Below are 20876 nucleotides of genomic sequence, written 5' to 3'. Positions count from 1 at the left end.
TGGTTGGTGGGAGTGTGGGGGTTGGGGATGGGTTTGTGTTTATAGGTCACCTGGGATTTCCCCCAACATTAACCCAGCTGTGTTTCACTAACAGTTAACCTGACTCTGGTTTCTACCCACCCCTACAGGTGCTTCAGTCAACAGGAGGATTCCATGGCATGTTGTCACGTACGGTGCTGAAGGTGCTGTCCTCACAGGCCTGTCATGGTGAGTCCAGACAAGTTTGAAACTAGCTGCTCTGGGAAATGGACCTGCAGAAACTGCATTTAAGACTTCAGCACAGAAACAGCCCATGTAGCCTAACTGGTCCATGCTGGTGTTCCTGTTCCATATGAGCCTCCTCCTGCCCTTGACCACCTAATCCCATCAGCACAGCCTTCTATATTGTTTGCAACATTACAACAGTGACTACACTTCAGAAAGGTATTTCACTGGATGTAAAGCAGTCACTGTATAAATGCAAGTCTTTTTTAAAATTCCTTTCTCCCTCGTGTTTATCCAACTTCTCCTTTAATACTAAAACAGAATTACCTGGAAAAACTCAGCAGGTCTGGCAGCATCGGCGGAGAAGAAAAGAGTTGACGTTTCGAGTCCTCATGACCCTTCGACAGAACTTGAGTGACACTCAAGTTTTTCCAGGTAAGTTTTTCCTGCTGAGTTTTTCCAGGTAATTCTGTTTTTGTTTTGGATTTCCAGCATCCGCAGTTTTTTTGTTTTTATTTTTTTTCTCCTTTAATACTGTTCACCTCAGCTATTCCCTGTGGTAACGAGCTTCACATTCTCAGCACTACCTGAGTAAAGAGTTTTCTCCAGAATTCCTATTGGATTTATTAGTGACTATATTATTTTTATGGCCCCCCTGTTTTGGATTCTCCCAAAAGTGGAATCATTTTATTTTTCTACTGTATCAAACCTTTTCATAATCTTAAAGACTCTATAAGGTTACCTCTCAGTTCAGGGAACATTCTATTGAATCTTTTTTTGCACTTACCCAACATTTCTATATCGTTTTTATAATATGGAGACCAGAAATGTTCAGAATAGAGTGTGGTCTAACCAACTGCTCCCTTTTTATATGCATAAGAATATATGCATAAGCTTGGCAGTAAACTGGTTAGGAGGGGAATTAAGATGTTGGTTCAGCGGAATGGTTAAAAGAGAAGGAGGAGCAGTGATAAAGAGAGAAAAACTGCTCGAGAGAGTACAGGTCTACTCAACAAACTGACTCAGGCAGAGTCAACACAGGGATCAAATATAAGGGATTATTTAGTTTGTGGAGATGTACTGCACACCCGATAATTGTGAGAGAGAATCTGTAAATGGACCAGGGAATAGAGTAGGAATAAATAAATCATTACTGTCTGAGATTTTACTGAGCTCACTCATTGATTGGAAGAGAGTAGACTGTGAAAATATGCATAGTCTGATTACTAAGAGGAGAGGTATTGCTAGATCTAGCTATGAATAATGAAATAGATCAGGTTAGGGTTAGGATTTAAATGTGGTTGGGTTAATGGCCAAACTATAATCAATTTCAGCTCCAAATAGAATGGGAATGAATGACTAACGAAAAGCAAGTGCTGAAAAATTCCAGGGGTGAGCTGCTGTGGTTAGATGGATGGAGAAATTGGGGCTCAGAATTATCAAATGACAACGGGAGATTTTTTTTTGAAAAAAGGTATTGAGAAATTGCAAAATAAATAACATTAAAATGATCACTACTTCATCCTGTGAATGGATATTGTTACAATAGATTGGTAGGGGTGAACTGACTCCTCTCTGGCCCACTCCTGAGTTGGTTATTACAGAATTTGAATTTAAAAGGGAGCTGATTTTGCTGATTTAATATATATTTAACTGTTTATAGCTCAGTGTCTTCATAAAGCAGCTTGTGTCCTTTGCAAATGCAACATAATTGTTGTTGTAGGCCAGTGTCCTTTGTTTAGGAAAAGTATTCTTTTCAAAATTTCAATATGCATGTCCAGCTGATGACATTATAAAGGAATATATTTTATGTAACACATCTTCATAATATAAAAATAAACTTTTTATTTAATTTTTGTTCTTGGGATGTGAATGTCATTTGACAAGGCCAGCATTTATTTCCTAATTCTCCTTGGGAAGTTGGTGGTGAGCGGCCGCCTTGAACCACTCCAGTCAGTAAGTAATTAGGAAAGCTAATAGAATGTTACCATTTATTGTGAGGGGAATTGAATGAGTAGGGAGGTTGTACAGGACACTGGTGAGACCATATCTGGAGTACTGTGTACAGTATTGGTCTTCTTATTTAAGGAAGGATGTAAATAGGTTAGAAGCAATTCAGAGAGGTTTATTAGACTAATACCAGGAATGGGTGGTTTGTCTTATAAGGAAAGTTTGGACAGATTAGGCTTGTATCTGTTGGAGTTTAGAAGAGTAAGAGGTGACTTGTTGAAACATATAGGATCCTGATAGGTCTTGACAGGGTGGATGTGGAGAGGATGTTTCCTCTTGTGGGAGAATCTAGTACTAATGGCCACTGTTTAAAAATAAGGGGTTGCCCATTTAGGACAGAGATGAGGAGAAACTTTTTCTGAGGGTTGAGAATCTTTGGAACTCCCTCCCTCAAAAGGCGGTGGAAACAGAGTCGTTGAATATTTTTAAAGCAGAGCTTTGATAGATTCTTGATTAACGAGGGGATGAAAGATTATTGGGGGTGGGAAGGAATGTGGGGTTGAGGTTACAATCAGATCAGCCACGATCTTATTGAATGGCAGAGCAGGCTTATTCCTAATTCATATGTTCTGTCCATGCAGTGAAGGTGCTCCCACAGGGCAGTTTGGGAGGAAATTGCAGCATTTCGAACCAGGAATAATAAAGGAATGGCGATTAGAGTTTCCCCCACCCACCGTCCCATGCTCCCATTTACACTGGCATTGTCTTCCTCTCAGTTCACTCTGGCACTGTTCTTCCCCTGAGGGTACAATGCACGATGCCATCTAGGAGTGCATTCGAATCATCTAGTCTGGAAGTAGTAAAGGCATGAATGAGGGTTTCAGCAGGAGACAAGTTGAGGCAGGGGCAAAGATGGGAGGTGGAAGTTGACGATCTTGGTGATGAAGCTGAGCAATAGGACAGTAGAGTGCTCACGAGAAACTACAATAATGTCCATGTGGCCCCAATAATGTTGGGCTGTTGATATACTTAGCTGTTACTGTAAATGCTCACTGTCTAACTATTGTCTGTCATGGAATGTTGACAGGTGCTGTGAAATTTGGTGATGGACTGAGTGTAGAAGAATGTAGAAGCCTAATGGAATCTCTCGCTAGCTGTGACCTGCCATTTCAGTGTGCTCACGGAAGACCCTCCATCCTACCCCTGGTAGACCTGGATCACCTGGAGATGGAAAAAAAGGTATGAGGATCAGGAGCTCTACATTCTATACTGTGCGTGTGTAAGCAAAACAGAGTGGAAATGTAACATGCACCATCTTTAACATTTATTTCCCCCACCCCTCCCACTACCACCAGTGCACGGTGGCTGCAGTGTATAACGGCACTGCAGCCAACTCGCCAAAGCTCCTGTGACAGCACCTTCCAAACCCGCAACCTCTAGCACCTAAAAGGACAAGGGCAGCAAACACCTGGGAACACCACCACCCACGAGTTTTACACCAAGTCACTCACCATCCTGACTTGGAAATATATCGCCGTTCCTTCACTGCCACTGGGTCAAAATCCTGGAACTCCCTCCCTAACAGCACTGTGGGTGTACCTACACCACATGGACTGCAGCGGTTCAAGAAGGCAGCTCAGCACCACCTTCTCAAGGGCAACTAGGGATGGGCAATAAATGCTGGCCTAGCCAGCGAAGCCCACATCCCATGAATGGTTAAAAAAGTGTATTGTATATGTCCTGTATATTGTGTTGCGTATACAGTATTTAACATGTACACAGTGTTGTGTATGTAAGGAGTAAAGAAATAGTAGCCAAGAAAGGCCATATGGCCCCTCGAGACTGCTCTGTCAGAGCTAATCTTCTACATCAACTAGTTTCCCACATTATCCCCTTATCCCATTAATTCCTTTCATGCTCAATAATCTATCAACCTCATCTTGAATATACTCATTACTGAGCATCCGGAGCTTTCTGGAGTAAAGAATTCTACAAAATACAGTCCTCTGAAGAAATGTCTCCTCATCTCAGTTCTAAATGGCTGCTCCCTTATCATGACTCTTAGTTCTAGAGTCTCCAGCCAGGAGAAACAGCCTCTCAGCATCTACTCTGTCAATCTCAGAATCACACAGTGCAGAAGAGGCCATTCGGCCCATCGAGTCTGCACTGACACATGAGAAACACCTGACCTACCTACCTAATCCCATTTACCAGCACTTGGCCCATAGCCTTGAATGTTATGACGTGCCAAGTGCTCATCCAGGTACTTTTTAAAGGATGTGAGGCAACCCACCTCCACCACCCTCCCAGGCAGCGCATTCCAGACCATCACCACCCTCTGGGTAAAAGGTTTTTCCTCACATCCCCCCTAAACCTCCTGCCCCTCACCTTGAACTTATGTCCCCTCGTGAGTGACCCTTCAACTAAGGGGAACAGCTGCTCCCTATCCACCCTGTCCATGCCCCTCATAATCTTGTACACCTTGATCAGGTCGCCCCTCTTCTCTGCTCCAACAAAAACCCAAGTCTATCCAACCTCTCTTCATAACTTAAATGTCTCAGCCCAGGCAACATCCTGATGAATCTCGTCTGCACCCCCTCCAGTGCAACAGTTACACAGAATCAGTCCTAATCTAATCCTGTGTCACAACCGTTTATCTGTTTCTGTGTGGCGTTCTGCAATCAGTTTGGAGGCTGTTTGCTTATCAGTATTTCAAGGTGTTCCAAGTTGCTGAAAACTTGATCTATTCTGGCTTGGATTTCAATTTCCAGCAAGTGAACAGACTGTGTCTGCCATCTCCAGCTGCCCTACATGGGTCTGCATATTAGAGATCTGTTTATTGAAAATCAGTTTCTGCCTATCTACCCTGGTAGTTACATCCTCGATATACTCTTAACAGGTTAGTCAAACATGATTTCCCTTTCATAAAACCATGTTGATTGTCCCTCACAATATTGTAATTATATAGCCACAGCTCATTGTGATTGACCTATGCTCATCATCATTACTGCATCAGTTTAAGGGGCAGACTTGATGGGCTGTGTGTGCAGTACTATTCAATGATAGGTGTCCTGTTACCAAGTCTCTAGGAGTATAGGAAATAGAAGCAGGAGCAGACTATTTTACCCATCAAGCCTGCTCAGCCATTCAGTTAGGCTTTGGCTGATCATCTAACTCAACACCATTTTCCTGCACTATCCCCATCTCCCTTGATATCTTTACTATCTAGAAATCTATTGATCTCTGTCTTGAACATACTCAATGACAGCCTCCAGTCCAAAAAAAATAACCCCCCCATGAATGAAGAAATTCCTCCTCATCTCAGTCCTGAATGGCCACCCCTTATTCTAAGACTGTGTCCCCTTATTCAGATTCCCCAGTCAGGGGAAACATCCTTCCTGCATCTACCCTCTCAAGCCCTATAAGAATTTTGTATGTTTAAATGAAATCACCCCTCATTCTTCGAAAATCTAGAGAATACAGGCCCAGTCCCCTCAATCTCTCCTCATAGGATAATCCCAGCAACCAGTCTGGTGAACCTTGGCTGCAGTCCCTCTATGGAGACTAAAACTGTACACAATACTCCAGGTGTGGTCTCAAGACTCTATACAATTGCAGCAGGACATCTTTAGTCCTGTACTCAAATCCTCTTGCAATAAAGGTCAACATACCATTTGCCATTCTAATTGCTTGCTGCACCAACATGTTAGCTTTTAGTGACTCATGAACAAGGACACCCAGGTCCCTTTGGACTTCAACACTTCCCAACATTTCATTTAAAAAAACTCTATTTGTTTTTCCGACCAAAGTGGAAACCACATTTTTTTCACATTATATTCCATCTGCCATGTTCTTGCCCACTCACTTAGCCAGTCTAAATTCCCTAAAGCCTCTTTGCATCCTCCTCACAACTCTCGTTCCCACCAAGTTTTGTGCCCTTGACAAACTTGGAATGTTATATTTGATCCCACATTCAAATCATTGATATAGATTGTAAATAGCTGGGGCCCAAGCACGGATCCTTGTTGTACCCCACTAGTAACAGCCTGCCAACTTGAGAATGACCCATTTATTCCTACTGTCTCTTTACTGTCCATTAACCAATTCTCAATCCATACCAGTATATTTCTCCCCAGTCTCATACACACTCAATTTTGTTTACTAACCTGTGTGGGATCTTATTGAAAGCCTTCTGCAAATCCAAACACACCACATGCACTGGTTCATCTATTCTGCTAGTTACATCCTCAAAAAATTTCCAACAGGTTTGTCAAACATGACTTCCCTTCCATAATCCATGTTGACACTGTTCAGTCCTACCATTATGTTCTAAGTGTTCAGTTATCACATCCTTTATCACAGATTCTAGCATTTTCCGTACTATTGATGTCAGGCTAACAGGTCTCTAGCTCCGTTTTCTTTCTCTCTCCTTTCTTAAAACAATGGGTTTACATTTAGATTCTAGCATTTTCTCTGTTACTAATGTCAAGCTAATATCCAAGTGTCCTAGTTTTCCCTCTCCTTCCTTCCTGTGCCAGGGAAAAGTGATGTGTATATAGTGTGATCTGTTATAGTGTGTCTGTATATAAACACACCCAATTAGATTCCAGTCTGTTCCTCATTTCTGATGATAGTTATATATAAACCCACTTGAATCTCTTGATTAGATTCAGCCTCTAGATGGTTATATTTTCATGTTTATTCTGATCCCTAGATTCATCGTAGACCAAATTTACAGAAACTGCACAAGCTGTGTCAAGTGCGGCTGAACAGTGAAAGTGTTTAATTGGCTGCGGTGATAATACAGATCTCTGGAGAGATAGGATCTTTATCTGTACTTCTTGAGATGACCGGTGCTGTGCTATCACTTGATCATGTGTGCACTCAGTTTCCTGTACAGATGTGGAATGGATAAAGCCCCATCATAACCTCCCCTTGCAGCCAGGAGCGTGCAGCCTCTGCCTGATGGATTGAGTGGGAAGGAGCAGTGTCGTCCATATCAATAATTTGGCGTCGGTCTCTGCAGTCTGGATGGCTGTTGAAGAGCACTGACCATGCACAATGCCCATTTACACTGATGTTCGACAGTACTTGGGAGCAGGACTCCCCCTCTGTGCCCAGGAATGCTTCCAGTACATCTTACAAACCTGTATGACGGTTGCTGTCACAGAGACTCATTATTTGTTTTATGTACCATGATTACTTATTAACTATTTATTCCAATAAATGTGAAAGAGCAGGCTGGGTATTCTGACATGTTACACAGTGGTCCGGTCAGCCTTCTGCACTCAATATTGAATTCAGCAATTTCCAATCGTAACCACTGTCCCCTTTTTGTTTCCTTTTTCTTTGCTGGTTTTGGTCAGTCTTTGTTTTTTTCTGTTTTTTCCTTTTGGATGGCAGGTACCTGTTACACCTCCGCTGGATACATCTTTTGTTTCTTTGCTTATCCCATTATCACTCCCTTTTATCATTTAATCTCTCCTGCCTTCCACCTTATCACAAATTTTCCCTTTTATTCTTCTTCCATCCTCCCCTCCGCCTCCTTAAACCCTGTTTCATCAGAACTGGAAAAGTTAGAAATGTAAGGTCATTGAAAGGTTAATTCTGTTTCTCTCTTCAGAGCTGCTGCCAGACCCGCTGAGTATTTCCAGCATTTTCTGTTTCTGGCCTGGTTTTGTAACCTGTCGTTTACATGGGTGGAGGCAGAAGCATTATTGAGTAATGACTGCTCGATTACTGCATCTGTGGGGTGAGTGTATATATGCACATAGGATGCTGCCTGGCTGGAGAAGATGATGTGCAGGGGAAGGTGGTCTGATTCAATGGAAACAATGAGCTGCTCTCAGTGAGTTTAATTAATTTATATGTGATGGTCATCAGGATTGTAGAGTTCACTCATCAGCCGGTAGATGTAGGAAGGGGCATTTCCCCCAATGTTGGAGATGAACAGGGTGATGAGTTCTGGAGGAACGTAATCGAACACAGGGCAGTGAGCGCTCACTTTGCACAGAATCTCACCTGCAAGAAAGAAACAACAGTTAGACTGTCACTGACAGTGATTGGGTTGGAGGTGACGGGCACAGGGATGGAAGGAGAAGAGAGAGAGAATCATAGAATGGTTACAGCACAAAAGACAGCCCACTCAGCCTGTCCGGGCCAGCTCTCTAAAAGAACAACTCACCTAGTCCCACTCATCCGCCTTTTCCCCATAGCCCTACAAATTTTCTCTCTCCAGATAATTATTCTGTTCTCATCAAAGGTTTCAAATGTATCTGCCCCAACACACTCAGGCAATGTATTTCAGATCCTAACCGCTTGCTGTGTAAAAATGATTTTCCTCATGTCTCTTTTTTCAAAAAAAAATCTCCCAGTATCGTTTCTCCATCCATCTAACCACAGCAGTTCACCCTGGAATTTTTCAGCACTTGCTTTTCGTTAGTCATTCATTCCCATTCTATTTGGAGCTGAAATTGATTATAGTTTGGCCATTAACTCACCCACATTTAAATCCTAACCCTAACCTGATCTATTTCATTATTCATAGCTAGATCTAGCAAAACTTCTGTTCTTAGTAACCAGACTATACATATTTTCACAGTTCTACTGTTTTCTCTTCCAATCAATGAGTGGGCTCGGTAAAATCTCAGACAATAATGATTTATTTATTCCTACTCCCTGGTCTATCTACAGATTCCCTCCCACAATGAGCAGGTCAAGACACTGGACACCATCCAGGACAAAGCAGCCTGCTTGACCAGTACCCCAACCACCATCTTAAACATTCACCCCCTCCAGCATAGTGCACACTGGCCCACAGTGGCAGCAATCTACAAGATGCACTGCGGCAACTTGCCAAAGCTCCATCGATCTACCCTCCAAACCCACAACCTCCACTACCTAGAAGGACAAGGGCAGCAGATGCATGGGAACACCACCACCTGCAAGATCCCCTCCAAGCTACATACCATCCTGACTTGGAAATATATCGCCGTTCCTTCACTGTCACTGGGTCAAAATCCTGGAACTCCCTCCCTAACAGCACTGTGGGTGTTCCTACACCACACGGACTGCAGCGGCTCAAGAAGGCAGCTCACCCCCACCTGCTCAAGGGCCACTAGGGATGGGCAATAAACGCTGGCCCAGCCAGCTACACTCACTCCCTTTGAAAGAATAAAAAAATCGAGGACCTTTTCCCCTGTACAATGTGTACTTCATATCAGTATATGACCCAGTTTCTCTCCATTGTTTTAGTCCCCGCCTCCTCTCTTAGTCCAGAGACCCCCTGTGACAGTATTTCAATACCAAACTTATACACAGCGGTGAAAGCCAGCAGCTCCAATTATCCACACCAATAATGGAGGAAAATGGAGACATAAACAGGACCCAGAGCTCACCTCCACAAACCCTTCAGCAGTAAGTCCCTCTCTGCCCTTTTCTCCTCCACACCCCTTCAAAAATAGCCAGTGGTATTTACTCAAAGGATGGGAGTATGGAGACCCCATCATGTCCAGTAGGGAACAACATAGCAATCACATCAGATCCTGATTATTCCAGCTTGAGGAACTGGGAAATCTCTTTTGTTCCATCCCACTTTCCCCCTGCCACTCCATGAATGGAAACAATCAAAGAAACTTATCCAGATAGAACAGCGACAGACACGTTTCCAGAAACTTTCTAATGGTGTCCAACCTAACTTGCAAAATGTTTTGAGCTTCTCAATGGAAGAGTGACTTCTGCTGGGGCAAACAACCCACAAATCCCTAGCTGAGTACCTCTGTTACAGAACATATCACACTGTGAGATAAAAGCAAAATAAAGTGCATATTGGAAATCTAAAATCAAAACAGAAAATGCTGGAAAAACTCAGCTGGTCACTGAGTTTTAACCACGGGGCAGAATGCTCCTTGGCTTCTCAACCCACATAACCCTGTAGAAATCAGGAACCCAGGACACTGTTGTATCACCAACTGGATCACATTGTGCCAGGGTGTGGTTTCTGAAGTACCTGCTTCACAACTCTGTCAGCTGAGGCAGAATGTGTTGTAGGCGATGTCCATTTCAGACCACAAATGACTGCAACACAGAGGAACTGATCCATGATCATTCCAGGCATAACCAGCACATAAGTGTTAACGGTGTGAATGGATTTGCAGCTTTCTCATAAGTGATCAGATATTCTCTACAGAGGAGAGCAGACAGACTACTCCCTGAACCAAACTCTGACCAGGGACACCTACCTTCTGTGAAAGGGAGCACCTCCTGCGGTGAAACAAACTTGTGAAATGTGTTCTCCTCATTGGGAAACTACAAATTAAGAAACAGATTAACAAAAGCACAATAAGCAGCAAATGAAGCCAAATCCTTGTCCATATTGTATCAGGGCAGGAGCATAGGATTGGGAGATCAGCAACTGGTTACATTTCATCATTAATAATTCAAGAGCCCAATTGATTGGGGTAGGAGACAACAGTTTCCAGTCATAGATGTAGAGATAAAAGCAAAATACTGCGGATGCTGGAAATCTGAAACAAAAACAAAAACTGCTGGAAAAACTCAGCAGGTCTAACAGCATCTGTGGAGAGAAAGACAGAGTTAACATTTCGAGTCCATAGGAGTAAAGCTAGTTCTGAAGAAGAGTCATACGGACTCGAAACGTTAACTCTGTCTTTCTCTCCACAGATGCTGTCAGACCTGTAGATGTAGAGGACTGGATTCACCTGGCCTGGGATCAAGAGAGCTCATTACACAAACAGCGGGCTCAATTTTTTTATCATTTGAGGATACAGTGTAGAGGGAGCTTTACTCTGTATCTAACCCCGTGCTGTACCTGTCCTGGGAGTGTTTGATGGGGACAGTGTAGAGGGAGATTTACTCTGTATCTAACCCCGTGCTGTACCTGTCCTGGGAGTGTTTGATGGGGACAGTGTAGAGGGAGCTTTACTCTGTATCTAACCCCGTGCTGTACCTGTCCTGGGAGTGTTTGATGGGGACAGTGTAGAGGGAGATTTACTCTGTATCTAACCCCGTGCTGTACCTGTCCTGGGAGTGTTTGATGGGGACAGTGTAGAGGGAGCTTTACTCTGTATCTAACCCCGTGCTGTACCTGTCCTGGGAGTGTTTGATGGGGACGGTGTAGAGGGAGCTTTACTCTGTATCTAACCCCGTGCTGTACCTGTCCTGGGAGTGTTTGATGGGGACGGTGTAGAGGGAGCTTTACTCTGTATCTAACCCCGTGCTGTACCTGTCCTGGGAGTGTTTGAAGGGGACAGTGTAGAGGGAGCTTTACTCTGTATCTAACCCCGTGCTGTACCTGTCCTGGGAGTGTTTGAAGGGGACAGTGTAGAGGGAGCTTTACTCTGTATCTAACCCCGTGCTGTACCTGTCCTGGGAGTGTTTGAAGGGGACAGTGTAGAGGGAGCTTTACTCTGTATCTAACCCCGTGCTGTACCTGTCCTGGGAGTGTTTGAAGGGGACAGTGTAGAGGGAGCTTTACTCTGTATCTAACCCCGTGCTGTACCTGTCCTGGGAGTGTTTGAAGGGGACAGTGTAGAGGGAGCTTTACTCTGTATCTAACCCCGTGCTGTACCTGTCCTGGGAGTGTTTGATGGGGACAGTGTAGAGGGAGCTTTACTCTGTATCTAACCCCATGCTGTACCTGTCCTGGGAGTGTTTGATGGGGACAGTGTAGAGGGAGCTTTACTCTGTATCTAACCCCGTGCTGTACCTGTCCTGGGAGTGTTTGATGGGGACAGTGTAGAGGGAGCTTTACTCTGTATCTAACCCCATGCTGTACCTGTCCTGGGAGTGTTTGATGGGGACAGTGTGGAGGGAGCTTTACTCTGTATCTAACCCCGTGCTGTACCTGTCCAGGGCGTGTTTGATTGGGACAGTGTAGAGGGATATTTACTTTGTATCTAACCCCGTGCTGTACCTGTCCTGGGAGTGTTTGATGGGGACAGTGTAGAGGGAGCTTTACTCTGTATCTAACCCCGTGCTGTACCTGCCCTGGGAGTGTTTGATAGGGACAGTGTAGAGGGAGCTTTACTCTGTATCTAACCCCGTGCTGTACCTGTCCTGGGGGCGTTTGATGGCGACAGTGTAGAGGGAGCTTTACTCTGTATCTAACCCCATGCTGTACCTGTCCTGGGAGTGTTTGATGGGGACAGTGTAGAGGGAGCTTTACTCTGTATCTAACCCCGTGCTGTACCTGTCCTGGGAGTGTTTGATGGGGACAGTGTAGAGGGAGCTTTACTCTGTATCTAACCCCATGCTGTACCTGTCCTGGGAGTGTTTGATGGGGACAGTGTAGAGGGAGCTTTACTCTGTATCTAACCCCGTGCTGTACCTGTCCTGGGAGTGTTTGATGGGGACAGTGTAGAGGGAGCTTTACTCTGTATCTAACACCGTGCTGTACCTGTCCTGGGAGTGTTTGATGGGGACAGTGTAGAGGGAGATTTACTCTGTATCTAACCCCGTGCTGTACCTGTCCTGGGAGTGTTTGATGGGGACAGTGTAGAGGTAGCTTTACTCTGTATCTAACCCCGTGCTGTACCTGTCCTGGGAGTGTTTGATGGGGACAGTGTAGAGGGAGCTTTACTCTGTATCTAACCCCGTGCTGTACCTGCCCTGGGAGTGTTTGATGGGGACAGTGTAGAGGGAGATTTACTCTGTATCTAACCCCGTGCTGTACCTGTCCTGGGAGTGCCTGATGGGGACAGTGTAGAGGGAGATTTACTCTGTATCTAACACCATTCTGTACCTGTCCTGGGAATGTTTGATGGGGACAGTGTAGAGGAAGCTTTACTCTGTATCTAACCCCGTGCTGTATGTGTCCTGGGAGTGTTTGATGTGGACGGTGTAGAGGGTGCTTTACTCTGTATCCAAACCCGTGCTGTACCTGTCCTGGGAGTGTTTGATGGGGACAGTGTAGAGAGAGCTTTACTCTGTATCTAACCCCGTGCTGTACCTGTCCTGGGAGTGTTTGATGGGGACAGTGTAGAGGGTGCTTTACTCTGTATCCAAACCCGTGCTGTACCTGTCCTGGGAGTGTTTGATGGGGACAGTGTAGAGAGAGCTTTACTCTGTATCTAACCCCGTGCTGTACCTGTCCTGGGAGTGTTTGATGGGGACGGTGTAGATGGAGATTTACTCTGTATCTAACCCCGTGCTGTACCTGTCCTGGGAGTGTTTGATGGGGACAGTGTAGAGGGAGCTTTACTCTGTATCTAACCCTGTGCTGTACCTGTCCTGGGAGTGTTTGATGGGGACAGTGTAGAGGGATATTTACTTTGTATCTAACCCCGTGCTGTACCTGTCCTGGGAGTGTTTGATGGGGACAGTGTAGAGGGAGCTTTACTCTGTATCTAACCCCGTGCTGTACCTGTCCTGGGAGTGTTTGATGGGGACAGTGTAGAGGGAGCTTTACTCTGTATCTAACCCCGTGCTGTTCCTGTCCTGGGAGTGTTTGATGGGGACAGTGTAGAGGGAGATTTACTCTGTATCTAACCCCATGCTGTACCTGTCCTGGGAGTGTTTGATGGGGACAGTGTAGAGGAAGCTTTACTCTGTATCTAACCCCGTGCTGTATGTGTCCTGGGAGTGTTTGATGTGGACGGTGTAGAGGGTGCTTTACTCTGTATCCAAACCCGTGCTGTACCTGTCCTGGGAGTGTTTGATGGGGACAGTGTAGAGAGAGCTTTACTCTGTATCTAACCCCGTGCTGTACCTGTCCTGGGAGTGTTTGATGGGGACAGTGTAGAGGGTGCTTTACTCTGTATCCAAACCCGTGCTGTACCTGTCCTGGGAGTGTTTGATGGGGACAGTGTAGAGAGAGCTTTACTCTGTATCTAACCCCGTGCTGTACCTGTCCTGGGAGTGTTTGATGGGGACGGTGTAGATGGAGATTTACTCTGTATCTAACCCCGTGCTGTACCTGTCCTGGGAGTGTTTGATGGGGACAGTGTAGAGGGAGCTTTACTCTGTATCTAACCCTGTGCTGTACCTGTCCTGGGAGTGTTTGATGGGGACAGTGTAGAGGGAGCTTTACTCTGTATCTAACCCCGTGCTGTACCTGTCCTGGGAGCGTTTGTTGAGACAGAGTAGAGGGAGCTTTACTCTGTATCTAACCCCGTGCTGTACCTGTCCTGGGAGTGTTTGATGGGGACAGTGTAGAGGGAGCTTTACTCTGTATCTAACCCCGTGCTGTTCCTGTCCTGGGAGTGTTTGATGGGGACAGTGTAGAGGGAGATTTACTCTGTATCTAACCCCATGCTGTACCTGTCCTGGGAGTGTTTGATGGGGACAGTGTAGAGGGAGATTTACTCTGTATCTAACCCCGTGCTGTACCTGTCCTGGGAGTGTTTGATGGGGACAGTGTAGAGGGAGCTTTACTCTGTATCTAACCCTGTGCTGTACCTGTCCTGGGAGTGTTTGATGGGGACAGTGTAGAGGGAGATTTACTCTGTATCTGACCCCGTGCTGTACCTGTCCTGTGAGTGTTTGATGGGGACAGTGTAGAGGGAGATTTACTCTGTATCTGACCCCGTGCTGTACCTGTCCTGAGAGTGTTTGATGGGGACGGTGTAGAAGGAGCTTTACTCTGTATCTAACCCCGTGCTGTACCTGTCCTGTGAGTGTTTGATGGGGACAGTGTAGAGGGAGATTTACTCTGTATCTAACCTCGTGCTGTACCTGTCCTGGGAGTGTTTGATGGGGACAGTGTAGAGGGAGATTTACTCTGTATCTAACCCCGTGCTGTACCTGTCCTGTGAGTGTTTGATGGGGACAGTGTAGAGGGAGCTTTACTCTGTATCTAACCCCGTGCTGTACCTGTCCTGGGAGTGTTTGATGGGGACGGTGTAGAGAGAGCTTTACTCTGTATCTAACCCCGTGCTGTACCTGTCCTGGGAGTGTTTGATGGGGACAGTGTAGAGGGAGCTTTACTCTGTATCTAACCCCGTGCTGTACCTGTCCTGGGAGTGTTTGATGGGGACAGTGTAGAGGGAGATTTACTCTGTATCTAACCCCGTGCTGTATCTGTCCTGGGAATGTTTGATGGGGACAGTGTAGAGGGAGATTTACTCTGTATCTAACCCCGTGCTGTATCTGTCCTGGGAATGTTTGATGGGGACAGTGTAGAGGGAGATTTACTCTGTATCTAACCCCGTGCTGTACCTGTCCTGGGAGTGTTTGATGGGGACAGTGTAGATGGAGATTTACTCTGTATCTAACCCCGTGCTGTACCTGTCCTGGGAGTGTTTGATGGGGACAGTGTAGATGGAGATTTACTCTGTATCTAACCCTGTGCTGTACCCGCGCTAGGAGTGTTTACAACAGTGACTACACTTAGAGCACCTCATTAGCTGTGAAGTGCTTTGGAATATCCTAAGGATGTGATATTGAAATGCAAGTTCTTTCTTCAGGTAATTTAAAGCTGAAGAGATGTTATTGGATTAGAGCCAACTACCTACCTGTGGGCACAGTTTAAACATAGCAGCACAGACTATAACAGGTGTGGAGTGGTGCCTTGCTGCGAGAGCGAGAGTATGAGCTCCATTCACTGCTCGTAGACCCCCATTAGCCAGGATGGTCTTAGTGCCAATGATCACCTGCAGAAACAGCAACGGATCAGTACAGGAAGATACCCCATATATATATGCACTCATTCTCTCTCTCCCTCCCTCATACACACATACCTTCCACCTCCTCACCAACCCTCCATACCCTTCAGTGTCACCTACTGCTTAGTGACAGGCACACGCTCATTGTGCACATACCAAGTCCCTTTCAAACCAGCCCCCCATACCCACGGCTTCACAGGCAAACAGACAGCAGCCCCCCCCAGCTCCAAACCCACTGGGCACTCCGGCAGATGCAAGCCCCATCCCACCGGGGTCCATTACCTTATTTACACGGGACATTACAGCGAAGATGGCAGCATCAGTAATGACAGTCGTTTCAATCCCGGCTGCAGACAAAGCGACAGACATCTCGTGACCCTGGAACCCAGAAACTACAATCAGACTGGGGTCAGTGTGCTGCACAGGCCCCTTGGTCCAGGGGGGGTGGGGGGGTGGTGTGAAAGGCCTGAAGGGGAGAGAAAGGAGAGGGGGAATCTGGAGGAGAGAGGAGGAGGTGCAGTAGAGGGAGGAAAGCAGCGAGCCCCTGAGGGAAGTCTGAACATTGGGAACAATGTGTCTTACATAAATAAACCATATTGTTCAGTAATTGCTTCTCTGCCCCCCCACCTCCTGGATGTCACGATCTCTGACTCTGACCAGTTCTCACTCACCTGGCAGTAGGGAGCACATTCAGCAACAATTACATGGAAGCTGCGTTTTCGAGCTGCGTCTTTGAGAAAAGCTTCAACAGTTGGGGAGCGGCCCAGTGTCATGATCACCTCATTGGAGTGGATGTGTTCCAGGGCCTGTATCGCAATGTTATACATAGTCCCCTCTGCCAAACAAGGAGCAAGCAGTTAACACAGACCCCTTAACACTGAAGGGACACCACACCCCTGGCTGCACCACCCACTCACCACCAACATCCCCCACCCTGATCCATTCAGCAGTGGCTCCTCCAGCCTGACCCCCTACAGCTCCTCCCTGCACACCCCCACCAGACGTTCCTCCTCTGCCAAACATGCAAACAAGTTCTTGTACCCCCCCCCTAGACTGCCCCACCCCCACTAAACCTACCGAGCTCCATCAGAAGTTCGTTAATTGCTTCAATGACGTTGGTTCTGAGCAGTGGGAAACTCACACTGAAATCTTCACTCTGACTGCCCGAAGTCAGCAGTTTATGGAGTGAATCCTGGTCCGTCTCCTCACTGCAGCCTCGAAGCCTGCAAAACACTCACACAGATTAGTGACAGGATGCAAACAGCAGCGAAAGCAGGCCCTGCTCTACTCAATAAAACCCCCCCACTCAGTTCTCACAATCAGAAAATGTTACAGTACTAAACAAAGTTGTGGGCTCATCATGTCGGCTCTGAAAAATAGACATATTTATTCAATTCCCTTTTGAAAGTTACTACTGGACTTTTGCTTCTACCACCCTCAACAACACACCATCTGCAAAATAAAATAAGGTGGTCACTTGAAACTAGTGAATGGTGGGGTCTCCCTCACTGTTCCTTAACTCAAACCAAACAGATTCTGTCTTTGATTCTCAACCATATCATCCCTCGCCAGTGTTATAAGTTTCGTTGATCAATTCTGCCATTACCACCTCTTATTTTTCCTTCTCTTTCTTGAATACCTTGTAGTCAAGAATATTAAGTTCCCAAGAATCAGTGGTAACAGTGACCTCACTCAAGGTGGAGAAAGATTTATCAACCTGAAACATTAGCTCTGTTTCTCTCTCCATTGATGCTGCTAGACCCCTGCTGAGTATTTCCAGCATTTTCTGTTTTATTTCAGATTTTCAACATCCACAGATTTTTACTAAATCAGCCACGGGATGTGCGCGTCGCGGGCTGGGCCAGCATTTATTGCCCATCCCTAGCTGCCCTTGAGAAGGTGGGGGTGAGCTGCCTTCTTGAACCGCTGCAGTCCGTGTGGTGCAGGTACACCCACAGTGCTGTTAGGGAGGGAGTTCCAGGATTTCCAGTAACAGTGAAGGAACTGCAATATAAGTCCCAGTCAGGATGGTGAGTGACTTGGAGGGGAACTTCCAGGTGGTGGTGTCCCCATCTATCTGCTGCCTTTGTCCTTCTAGATGGTGGAGGTTGTGGGTTAGGCCAGCATTTTGCTTTAGCATATGGCTATGTCATAGTCCCAGGTGGTGACTTGCACCTGCAGCTCACCAGCCTTATTAATGTCATTATTAATGTCATTTACATTCCAAACCCATTTTAAACTGCCTCACATTTACCCACTGATACCTAGTTCTGAACTATTCTTTACTCTAGCATTATTTGTCCCTCATTGTCCTCTGTTTGTCTCGTTTCTCCTGTCCAATATTTCACCCTGCGGCCCATCCCCATGCCAAGTTACCCACTCCATCCATTTCTATAAGAATTGCTCACTGCTCTCACCGGCCATATTCCTCTCGAATGATCTTCATCACTCGTCGGATAATGTTCCCCACACTGGTCTCTGAGGGCTGGGCAGTCATTACTCTCCGGCCTTCTGTTCGGATCAAATCCAGTAACTCCCCTGCAGAGGTGAGACACAGCACATTAGCTGGACGCACAGAAACACCAACAGGGTTAACACTCGGGTCCGTGGGGCTGGGGCATGAAAGCGCAGGTCTGAGGGTAAATACCCAGCGAGGGAAGAGGATAAATACCCATCCACAACCTGGCTGGCGGGGGTGAATACCCATCTCCAGCCCAGGGGGGGGAGGGAGGGCATTTACCCCCTCCAGCCCTGGGGGGGGGGGGGGGGGCATTTACCCCCTCCAGCCCAGGAGGGGGAGGGAGGGCATTTACCCCCTCCAGCCCTGGGGGGGGGGGGGGGCATTTACCCCCTCCAGCCCCGGTGGGGGGGGGGGCATTTACCCCCTCCAGCCCAGGAGGGGGGGGGGGCATTTACCCCCTCCAGCCCGGGAGTTGGGGGGGGGGGCATTTACCCCCTCCAGCCCAGGGGGGGGGGGGCATTTACCCCCTCCAGCCCGGGAGTTGGGGGGGGGGGCATTTACCCCCTCCAGCCCGGGAGGGGGCATTTACCTGCTCCAGCCCGGGAGGGGGGGGGCATTTACCCCCTCCAGCCCGGGGGGGGGGATTTACCCTCTCCAGGAGGGGGTATTTACCCTCTCCAGCCCAGGGGAGTTATTTACCCTCTCCAGGAGGAGTGGGGTATTTACCCTCTCCAGCCCAGGGGGGTTATTTACCTTCTCCAGGGGTAGGGGGGTATTTACCCTCTCCAGGAGGAGGGGGTATTTACCCTCTCCAGCCCAGGGGGGTTATTTACCCTCTCCAGGGGGGAGGGGTGGGTATTTACCCTCTCCAGGGGGAGGGGTGGGTATTTACCCTCTCCAGGGGGAGGGGGGGGTATTTACCCTCTCCAGGAGGAGGGGGGGTATTTACCCTCTCCAGGAGGAGGGGGGGTATTTACCCTCTCCAGCCCAGGGGGGTTATTTACCCTTTCCAGGGGGGAGGGGGGGTATTTACCCTCTCCAGGAGGAGGGGGTATTTACCCTCTCCAGGAGGAGGGGGTATTTACCCTCTCCAGGAGTAGGGGGGGTTATTTACCCTTTCCGGGGGGAGGGGGGGTATTTACCCTCTCCAGCCCAGGGGGGTTATTTACCCTTTCCAGGGGGGAGGGGGGTATTTACCCTCTCCAGCCCAGGGGGGTTATTTACCCTTTCCAGGGGGGAGGGGGTATTTACCCTCTCCAGGAGGAGGGGGTATTTACCCTCTCCAGGAGGAGGGGGGGTTATTTACCCTTTCCAGGGAGGGGGGGTATTTACCCTCTCCAGCCCAGGGGGGTATTTACCCTCTCCAGCCCAGGGGGGTATTTACCCTCTCCAGGAGGGGGGGTATTTACCCTCTCCAGGAGGGGGGGTATTTACCATCTCCAGGAGGGGGGTATTTACCCTTTCCAGGAGGGGGGGTATTTACCCTCTCCAGGTGAGGGGGGGTATTTACCCTCTCCAGCCCAGGGGGTTATTTACCCTCTCCAGCCGAGGGGGGGGTATTTACCCTCTCCAGCCAGGGGGGTATTTACCCTCTCCAGGAGGGGGGGTATTTACCCTCTCCAGCCCAGGGGGGTATTTACCCTCTCCAGGAGTAGGGGGGGTATTTACCCTCTCCAGGAGGAGGGTATTTACCCTCTCCAGGGGGAGGGGGGTATTTACCCTCTCCAGGGGGAGGGGGGGTATTTACCCTCTCCAGGAGGGGGGTATTTACCCTCTCCAGGGGGAGGGGGGGTATTTACCCTCTCCAGGAGGGGGGTATTTACCCTCTCCAGGGGGAGGGGGGGTATTTACCCTCTCCAGGAGGGGGGTATTTACCCTCTCCAGGGGGAGGGGGGGTATTTACCCTTTCCAGGAGGGGGGTATTTACCCTCTCCAGGGGGGAGGGGGTATGTACCGTCTCCATTGTGGCCCCCACCCCGGTACCTGCGTTATTCCACCGGCTGTGGGCTACGATCTGCCGCAGGAGCCCCGCCGTCCCCGCCGCCACCTCCCCGGATCGGCGCAGCTCCCCCCGGGCCAACTGGCCGAGGAAAGCGGCCACTCGCTCGGACACCTCAGGCTGGGCGGCCGGCATGGCGGAACCGAAATGCCGCCCGGAACCGGAACCGGAAACCGCTGCTTGGAGGTCAAGGGGCACAATACAGCCGCCATGTTGGTGAGGGACAGAAAAGAGCGTCACCACGCCCCGCCCCCGCCCCCGCCCCTGCTCAGATCGGCCCCGCCCCCTCACATCTCCGCCAAATTAAACCCGCTTAACCCCTTCCCCCCCAATTATACCCTAACCCTCCCCAATCGCCCTGCAGGGTTTATCCCCAATTTAAATAAAAGCAAAATCCTGCGGATGCTGGAAATCCAAAACAAAAATAAAAACACCTGGAAAAACTCAGCAGGTCTGGCAGCATCTGCAGAGAGGAACACGGTTAACGTTTCGAGTCCGTATGACTCTTCAACAGAACTAAGGAAAAATAGAAAAGAGGTGAAATATAAGCTGGTTTAAGGGAGGGGGGAACAGGTAGAGCTGGATAGAGGGCCAGTGATAGGTGGAGAAAGCCAAAAGATGTCATAGACAAAAGGACAAA

The 20876-nt window shown here is 47.8% G+C and overlaps 2 protein-coding genes across 2 annotated transcripts in view; one reads left to right on the top strand and one right to left on the bottom strand.

The window, feature by feature from the left end:
- mlh3 (mutL homolog 3 (E. coli)) overlaps positions 1–7393 on the top strand; it is a 133099-nt gene extending 125706 nt beyond the window's left edge. Inside the window, exons 11-14 of the mRNA XM_041214241.1 lie at positions 129–207; positions 3242–3393; positions 5028–5053; positions 6869–7393. Coding sequence (XP_041070175.1) covers positions 129–207; positions 3242–3393; positions 5028–5053; positions 6869–6923 — 312 coding nt within the window. The 3' untranslated portion in view covers positions 6924–7393. The remainder of the gene's footprint in view (positions 1–128; positions 208–3241; positions 3394–5027; positions 5054–6868) is intronic.
- Positions 7394–7994: 601 nt separating this feature from the next.
- Positions 7995–20409, bottom strand: eif2b2 (eukaryotic translation initiation factor 2B, subunit 2 beta). The gene is made up of 8 exons (XM_041214531.1): positions 20221–20409; positions 18194–18314; positions 16854–16999; positions 16448–16611; positions 16059–16154; positions 15627–15764; positions 10395–10461; positions 7995–8175 (listed from the first exon to the last, which is right to left on the bottom strand). The coding sequence occupies exons 1-8, from the start codon at positions 20369–20371 to the stop codon at positions 8018–8020; spliced, it is 1041 nt and encodes a 346-aa protein (XP_041070465.1). The 5' UTR covers positions 20372–20409; the 3' UTR covers positions 7995–8017.
- Between the last annotated feature and the right edge of the window lie 467 nt (positions 20410–20876).

Source organism: Carcharodon carcharias, chromosome 20 (assembly GCF_017639515.1).
Source record: "Carcharodon carcharias isolate sCarCar2 chromosome 20, sCarCar2.pri, whole genome shotgun sequence".
In the NCBI taxonomy this organism is placed as follows: Eukaryota; Metazoa; Chordata; class Chondrichthyes; order Lamniformes; family Lamnidae; genus Carcharodon; species Carcharodon carcharias.
The sequence above is the reverse complement of the archived record's forward strand: the minus strand, read 5'-3'. Positions and strand labels throughout refer to the sequence as shown.